Genomic DNA, 8,654 nt, shown 5'->3' with positions numbered 1-8,654 from the left:
TCAGGAGGTAGAGATCGGGGAGGCTTTGAAGAGGATGAAGGGAGGTAAAGCGATGGGCCCTGATGGTATCCCCATTGAGGTGTGGAGATGCCTAGGAGATAGAGCAATAGTATAGTTAACTAAGCTTTTTAATCTCATTTTTCGGTCAAACAAGATGCCGGAAGAATAGAGAAGTATATTAGTACCTATCTTAAAAAACAAGGGCGATGCTCAAAGTTGTACTAACTACCGTGGGATTAAGCTGATGAGCCATACGATGAAGCTTTGGGAGAGGGTTATCGAGCATCGCCTAAGAAGAGTGACAAGTGTGACCCAAAATCAATTTGGGTTCATGCCTGGAAGGTCAACCATGGAGGCGATGTTTTTAATACGACAATTGATGGAGAGATATAGGGAGCAGAAGAAGGACTTGCACATGGTTTTCATTGACCTTGAGAAGGCATATGACAAAGTACCGAGAAATGTCATGTGGTGGGCCTTGGAGAAGCACAAAGTCCCAACTAAGTACATTACCCTCATTAAGGATATGTACAAGGATGCGACGATGTTTGTCCAGACATGTGATGGCAACACCACTGATTTTCCTATTAACATAGGCCTACACCAGGAGTCAGCATTGAGCCTTTATTTATTTGCTTTAGTGATAAATGAGGTCACAAGGGATATACAAGGTGAGATCCCTTGGTGTATGCTCTTTGCTGATGATGTGGTGCTAGTTGACGAGAGTAGAGCAGGGGTTAATAGGAAGTTAGAGCTGTGGAGACGCACGTTAGAGTCGAAAGGGTTCAGACTTAGTAGGACCAAGACCGAGTACATGATATGCGATTTCAGCGCGACTAGGCATGAGGGGGGAGACGTTAGTCTAGATGGGCAAGTGGTGGTCCAGAATGATACTTTTTGGTATTTAGGATCGGTGCTACAAAAGGATGGCGACATTGATGAAGATGTTAGGCTTAGAATTTCAACTGGCTGGTTGAAATGGCGGCAAGCTTCTGGGATCATTTGTGACAAGAGGGTGCCACAAAAGCTATAAGGAAAATTCTATAGGACAACAATTCGTCCGGCGATGTTATACGATGCTGAATGTTGGCCTAAAAAAGGCGACATGTCCAGCAACTGAGTGTAGCAGAGATGCGGATGTTGCGATGGTTTTGCGGGCACACAAGGAGGGATAGAGTCCGGAACGAAGTTATTCGGGATATGGTCGGGGTAACACCAATTAAGGAGAAACTTACTCAGTATCGGCTGAGATGGTTTGGACATGTCCAATGAAGGCCTCCTGAGGCGCCGGTGGTTAATGGGGTTCTTGAGCGGGTCGATAATGTAAAGAGGGGTAGAGGTAGACCTAAACTGACGTGGGATGAGTCGGTTAAGAGAGACTTTAATAATTGGAATATCTCTAAAGAGATGGTTTTGAATAGGAGTACTTGGAGACTAGCTATCAATGTGCCTGAACCTTGAACTTATTTCTTTCGGATTTCATTTTTAGTCTACCCTAATTTGCTTGGGAAAAAAGACTATATTGTTGTTGCTGCTCCTCCTGAGACTGGATCCAGAGGATCTGTTATTTGGATATTTGAATTAATTTCTTGTTTCAACACCTGTAGCATTTCTCGAAAAGAGAACTCCATGCCTTGGACTAACCATCGGTATTGTCAAAAGATCTAAGTTTGGCTTAAGTTAGCTCTGTGTTTAAATCCATAAAACAATATTCTCAGCTGGGGGTTCAAGTTGCGGAAGCAGTTGTCATGGGCCATGGCCGTACCTGGCTTCCCCACTGATACTTTTACTGAGAGAACTAGTACTCTTGCAGCACATGCCGTCGTTTTATGCATGGTGATTCACAAAGGCAATACAAATCACATAGTTACCATTATGTCCTTGTAGCGAATGCTAACGTTTAAGTCTGGTGATTCATGAGACAGCCAAACACAAATTCCACCACCATAGCTATAAGCATACACCAATGAATGTACTAAGCAAACAAGTTAACATTCAAAACGAAACAACCAAGAGATTAACAAAGTTACCATTCCAACTAATCGATGAGCAGAGCTCTTGATTGATAACAAAGAACATATCTCTTGATAGCCAAGAGATTCAAACGCAACTGCTAGCATGATACTAATTAAACTACAACAGCAAAATTTAAAATAGATGTTTAGCTCTGCTCCTCAGCCTTGGCAGCTTCCCTCTCCTCCTCAGCAGCTGCCATCAGCTCATCAAATTTCTCTGTCTTGCCCAGCACTATTTCGATCTGGCCGTAGCAATATATCAGAATCAGAAAAACAATATGCTGAAACTGAGGCAATGCTATTTTATTTCATACACGGGAAGTATGTTACCTTGGCCTTCTGAATAGGGCGACTCCTTGAATCATCCTTGACATCAACTGTTGACGTCATGATCTCTGCAAAGTGTTTTGATTGAATGATTAGATACAGATACAAAGATGAAAATTACAAGTGTATAGGTTACAAGAATCTTACTCTTTTCAACAGCAAGCCCATTATTTTTCAGAATTTCAGCAACAGTCACAACTGTGGCAATGGCTGAAATAATAAGAGGTCCATCAGCATATTGTAATTAAGAAAGTAGGACAAGCAGGACACAGAAGGTTAAGAGAGTATAATTGCAAAGTATGCGCATGAAGTGAGAAGGCAAGCCATGAACAGTATGTTATGATTACATCACAAGGTTAAGAAAGTACAATTGCAAAATAAATTATGTGTACGAAGTGAGGAGGCATGCTATGAACAGTATAATATGATGTTTGCATAAATGTATCTTTTACCACAGGAATATACTTGAGGTGATACCACGATGTAAAGGACACCATGATAATCAAGCTAAAAGCTACACAAGGGTTACCACATTCGTTAAGTGGGGCAGTTCACATGAATGTCAGCAGATAAGACGCCAAACAATATGCACTAAAAAACCCCCAGGGCAACACAGTCAAACCTCAAACAATGAGCAATCAGGGAGAGTCATGGTAAAAAATATCAAGTAAACTAAATCAGTAAATCATGACACCACAGACGATTGACTTTCGAGATCCAGGCTTCATAGAGCAACACAACTGTTCGCTGTTAGAATAGAATGCTATCATGGCATAGTGGGGAAAACGCGATTACCCATGCCAAGGGCCGAGAGCTCCACCTCCTCGTGCTGCTGCATGTACCTCTGCAATCATCGCAACGAATTACTCTCTGGCTAAAACCCAAACAAAAAAAAAATGCACGCTAAACCCAACTATATGTTTTCAATTCAACAAAAAAAAAACATGATGAAATCGGGTAGTTTTTCTTCCTCAGGGTTTAAGACAAACCCCACGTGGATCCACAAAAATTTTCTAATTATTGTTAAAAAAATTACACAGCCGAATCCATCCGCACTGTTCGCTCAACAACTCGCAAAAGCCCCCAAAAGTTTGAGCAGAGAAGAAAACCGAAAAGGGGAAAAAAATCCTCACCTTGGCGAGGTTGACGTAGAAGAATAGCGGCTTCTTGGTGTTGGAGACCTGGATCCGGTTCTTCTTGTGCGGCTCCGTAACCGCCAGGTTGTTCACTCCCTCCGTCACCTCCTCCATCTCCGGCTCCTCTCCTCCTCCTCCTACCCCCTTCTCCGCTACCGCGCAAACCCTAACCCTAACTCGGCGCAAAACCCGCTGCGGCCGCCGCGACGCGATACGGCGAGAGGCTGCTGACTTGGGGGCTACGAGGCGCGGGCAGGAGAAATCGAACGGGCGGCGGGGACGGAAGGCACCACAGCGAATCGGCGGCGAGACGGCGGAGCCCTATCGGCCTATCCCGTGCGGCGGGGTTATATGGGAGGCGGAGGAGGAGGAGGAAGGGGACTCGAGTCCGGGGCTCGACTTCGACTCGGGTGCGCGTCCGGGCGCGGGCGCGGGCGCCGGCCGTTCTCTCGCTCGCGTTCAGGCCTGTCGGGCCTGATTGTCCAACTTGGCATGAGGCCAGTCCCAACCTTCATGGGCTGCTGGGTCAGGCCGGCCCAGCGACCACAAACGCTAAAGCATGCTCAGTTGTTGGGTCAAGCTCTGCTTTAACTGCTGCGTATGCACGAGGATGTAAATCATATTCATATTTTCCTATCCTATTCGAATTCGATCCGGGTTGGAAGTTTTTTATTTATTCGTATCCGATTCTGCATATTCAATATCTGTAAGAAATATGAAAACAAATACGATCCGTAATATCCATCCATATTCTATCCCTTTTCATCCCTGGTATGCATGCAAGATTAGTGATCATTTATCGGATCGGCCTGGGTTCGGATCGGGTAAGAAAAAATTAATACTTTTTCGACCTGTACCTGGCTCCTGAGCATGACCCGACACATGGTCGGGTTGGATCGGGTCAAATCCGATTTTTTGTGTATACAATTCAGGTCGGGTCAAGTTTTGGGTCAAAAAATTCAGTGCGTGCCCAACCATTTTTTGGTTGGTCGAAAATTTCAGCCTAAGCACGACCTAGGCATTAATCAGATGAGGTTGAGTTGGATATTTTTCAGACGGATCTTGTCGGGAAGTAGGATCGTAGTTTCAACATGTTCTTATTGTGCCCTCAAAGTGCACCATGCTTGTGCTCGATCTTTTGCAATCCACAGTTGTATTTAGATTGAGGTTTGCGTGCATAAGGAGAGCGACAGGTATTTCTTCTCGGAAAGGTGCAATAAACGACGGACATCTGGCAGTAGTAGATGTTTTGATGCGTTGCGTACTTGCGTTGTGCACATCATGCATGTGTTCGCTTCCGTGGAGAATTGGAGCTAGATTTCACTAGAATAAAGTTGAAACGAAATCGGAGTACAAACAAAGTTCACGTCTAAGAGTGAAGACACATGCATGAATTCTTTTGAATCTCATCTAAAAGAAATCATGCAGGCATATCGACACGAGCCTGAACCATAAAAAGTTAAAAACAGGTGAGTAGCTAGGAGACGTTTTAGATTATCATCACTCAAGCGTAGCATGATAAACTGGATGGTTATTTAGTACCGTAGCAAGCTAGGAGTAGATCATTTTATTACATATATAATATATAGTAATACGGGATTACGGGATGCTTAGATAGAAGAGGCGCCGCGCGCCCCCTCCGCTACGGCGAGCCGCCGGCCGGCCGGCCATGCCTACAGGCAGCAGGTCGTCGGGTACCTGCAGCAGATGGGCTGTTCCTGGCAGCAGGTGTCGAACGTGACGTTCCTGGTCACCAGCGGCGTCCCCGCCGCCGCCACCATGGAGCTGGCTCTCAGCAGAGCTCGCGGCACGGCGGCGACGGTTGCTCCGGAGGCGGAGAGCAGAAGCACGCACACGAGAGCGCCGCCATTGCTGCTCCGGAGGTCGGCATGTCGTCGTTGCGGCACGCGTCGGTGGCCAGCCTTTTTCTGTTCTTGCTCGCTCTTTAGCTCGCTGCACGGCTGCAGTTTGTTTCCTCGGGATGGGATGGTCTGCTGGCTCTTTTGTAGTTTTTTTTGTGACATGTATGTGTTGTCGTGTTTTTTTTAGAGAACGCGCCTGGGCGCGTGTTTCATTAAGAGGAGAAGCAAATGAGTTCAAGTACAAGAAAACAGACAGACCTCGGGTATCAAGAGACAGATACCCACCGAAAACAAAGAAAAAGAGAAGTTAAGTTACAAAAGTAATGGTGCGACCCGGCCGACGACCTAGCGCTACTGCAAGAGCCTCAACTTGAGTGTAGCCTGCAAGCCCCCACTGAACTGCCTCATCTGCAATGAGTGAAAGGAGCTGTTGAGCCGATCTAGCTTGCCTATCAAAAACTCTTTTGTTGCGCTCGAGCCAGAGTATCCAGGAGATCAAAATTATTATGGAGTCCAATTTCCTGCGATCATGCTTGAGTAAACGTTTCCTGGCCGACGCCCACCAATCAGCAAGACTGAAAGAGTCGCTGGGTGGCGCTAGGCTCTGCCAGCCCACGGACTGTCAGGCAGCAAACCAAACCTCCCTAGAGAAAGAGCAGCCGACCAGGAGGTCAGTGATGGTTTCAGATTCCTGGCAACAGAAAGCGCAAGTATCATCGTCCTACAAGTTGTGGCGCTTCCTCCGGGCGGCCGTCCAGCATCGGTCATGCAGCGCCAGCCAACCAAAGAATCTGCATTTGCCAGGAGCTCGCGTTTTTGAAAGGGTTTTTGCCCCTAGAACGGAGTACTATCCAATGAAAAAAGCTCTGTAAGCTGACGCTGTTGTGAAAGTCTGATCATGTGTCCACTTCCAAAGGAGGCGATCAGGTATCCCCGGGCGCAGGACGACGGCCCTGGTGTGATCCCAAATCAGAAGGTAATCGAGCAAGGCCTGCACCGTAAGAGCACCAGTAACATCACGGATCCAACGATCATTCTGAAGGCCGTCGGCGACCGTTCTTGTTTTTTGGATGCGAAGTCCATCTGCCTCAAAGAGACATGGGGCAATGTCCCTGATGGATTGTCCCTGAAGCCACCTATCTGTCCAGAAGAAAGAGCGGTTACCGTCGCCTAACTCGATGTAAATGGACGCTTGAAACATGGAAAGCACCATGTCCTCATGTAGTCATGTTTATCAGGAAGCTGGGACCATGGCATGTTGTCCTCAGTTCTCTTCATCCATAACCACCTCAGACGCAGGGCGTAACCGAACAGCTTGAGGTCTAAAAAACCCAAGCCACCAACCTCGGGCGGCCGGCAGACCTTGGGCCAAGCAAGCATACAACTCCCTCCTTTCGCGTCGTCACTGCCTTTCCATAAGAAAGCCCTCCTTCGTTTGTCAATTTGCTTGATTGCCCATGGAGAGAGGTCCACCACCATGGCAGTATGCATTGGAATAAAACAGACTTGATGAGTACAGCTCTGCCGGCTTTGCTGAGGAGCCTGGACTTCCAAGAGGGAAGGCGATCATTCATCTTGTCAACCAACGGCTGCAAGTCCTTCTTCGACAGCTTTTTTAGAGATAGGGGGACACCCAAGTATTTGGTTGGAAAGGGGTCTAATCTGCCTGGAAAGGGGTCTAATCTGCCTGGAAAGTGGTGCTGCAGGGAGACAGTGTCCTCCAGGTTGCACTGAATAGGTGAGATATGGCATTTATCCAGATTCGTTTTCAGCCCAGAAGCTCGCGCAAAAATTTCCAAAATGGCATTGACTACGATCAAATCTTGTTGATGCGGGCGAATGAAAAGCACGACATCATCAGCATAAAGAAAAACTCTATCCTTTACCCGATCATCCAAAGGCAGCAATAGGCCCCACGCATCAGCTCTTTTGAGAAGAGAATTGAGCACCTCCATAGCCAACACGAAAAGTAAGGGGGATAATGGATCACCTTGACGAAGACCCCTAGCATGGCAAATACGACTGCCCAGGGATCCATTCACTATAATCTTGGTGCTAGCCGTTGAAAGGATCAAAGATATCCAATTTTGCCATCTCCTAGAAAAACCCATGTGCTGAAGGAGGTCAATTAGAAATCGCCAATTGACAGTATCAAAGGCCTTGGATATGTCAATTTTTAGAAGGGCAGCCGGCTTCTTTTTCTGATGTAGGACCTTCGCGGTTAACTGGACAGCTTTGAAATTTTCATGGATTAAGCGCCCTCGTAAAAACGCACTTTGATTCGGCTGCACCAAACGGCCCATTTGAGGTGCCAATCTGCACGCTAGCACTTTTGTAAACAGTTTAGCAAAAGTGTGGATGAGACTAATCGGCCTGAAATCCCCCACCGAGTCAGCACCCTTCTTTTTTTTCAGCAACACCATAAAGGCCTGATTTACTAGGTATAAGCTTCTGCCATCTAGGGACCAAAGAGCATGAAAGGCCCTCATAATGTCAGCCTTGATGACCGGCCAAGCCGTCCTATAAAACAGTCCAGTGAATCCATCGGGGCCGGGGGCTTTGTCGACCGGTATTTCTAAGATGGTCTTCCATACCTCTTCCTCATTGAAACAATGGTCAAGCAGTGCCGACTCCACAGATGACAGTTGGATGGAATCAAAATTAATTTTTGAGAGAATATCACCTGGGGCACCAAGAATATTGTCAAAGTGATTGAAAAAAGCATCCGCCTTCTCATCATCCTGTGTTAGCTCAAGATCATGGCCATGTTTGGTTCGTGCTAGAATTGTAGCGCGCTAGGAATAGTAACAACTTTGACCACTAATTACGGTGTCAAACAAAGTCAGTTTACAAAACCAACTTCAGAACCCCCGCGCTAGTGACCCTGAAGAATCTAATGAGGCCTTTGACTGCGCGATTAGAGGATACTTACTGTAGCATTACTGTAGCTAATTATCGATTAATTACTGCCATTAGATTCGTCGCGAAAAGTTACATCCATTCCTAAAAAAGTTTTGCAAATAGAATTCATTTAGTACACCATGCATGCGAGATTCTCTTCTCGGGAAATGTGCGCGCTAGAATTCTTGCACTTCCAAACAAGGCCCATGTACCCACAGAGAGTTGATATGATTTTTCCGGCTGCGATGACAAGCCTGTAAATGGAAGAACTTTGTGTTCGCATCACCCTCGCCAAGAAACGTGATGCGAGATCTTTGCCTAGCAATAGATCTTTGCAGCGAAGCCAAACCCAAAGTGCACAGCTTTGCTTTTCTCCTCAGGGCAAGCTCGTGTGGGGCGAGGGGGCGTTGGTC

General features: G+C 46.5%; 1 protein-coding gene across 1 annotated transcript; it reads right to left on the bottom strand.

The window, feature by feature from the left end:
• Nucleotides 1-1,876: 1,876 nt before the first annotated feature.
• On the bottom strand, nucleotides 1,877-3,876 carry LOC120671094 (uncharacterized protein At2g34160-like). The gene is made up of 5 exons (XM_039951335.1): nucleotides 3,476-3,876; nucleotides 3,138-3,186; nucleotides 2,490-2,552; nucleotides 2,346-2,410; nucleotides 1,877-2,257 (listed from the first exon to the last, which is right to left on the bottom strand). The coding sequence occupies exons 1-5, from the start codon at nucleotides 3,590-3,592 to the stop codon at nucleotides 2,162-2,164; spliced, it is 390 nt and encodes a 129-aa protein (XP_039807269.1). The 5' UTR covers nucleotides 3,593-3,876; the 3' UTR covers nucleotides 1,877-2,161.
• Nucleotides 3,877-8,654: the final 4,778 nt, after the last annotated feature.

The sequence above is a fragment of the Panicum virgatum genome, chromosome 4N (genome assembly GCF_016808335.1).
Source record: "Panicum virgatum strain AP13 chromosome 4N, P.virgatum_v5, whole genome shotgun sequence".
NCBI classification, from domain to species: Eukaryota; Viridiplantae; Streptophyta; class Magnoliopsida; order Poales; family Poaceae; genus Panicum; species Panicum virgatum.
This window is presented reverse-complemented; position numbering and strand designations above follow the sequence as displayed.

Bases quoted from the DNA above. Each gene is read 5' to 3' on its own strand.
- LOC120671094 (XM_039951335.1), bottom strand. From the start codon at position 3,592: ATGGAGGAGGTGACGGAGGGAGTGAACAACCTGGCGGTTACGGAGCCG. The intron at 2,411-2,489 runs GTAAGATTCTTG...AACACTTTGCAG, and splicing joins TGGGCTTGCTGTTGAAAAGA to AGATCATGACGTCAACAGTT. The intron at 2,258-2,345 runs GTAACATACTTC...TGCTACGGCCAG, and splicing joins GCCCTATTCAGAAGGCCAAG to ATCGAAATAGTGCTGGGCAA.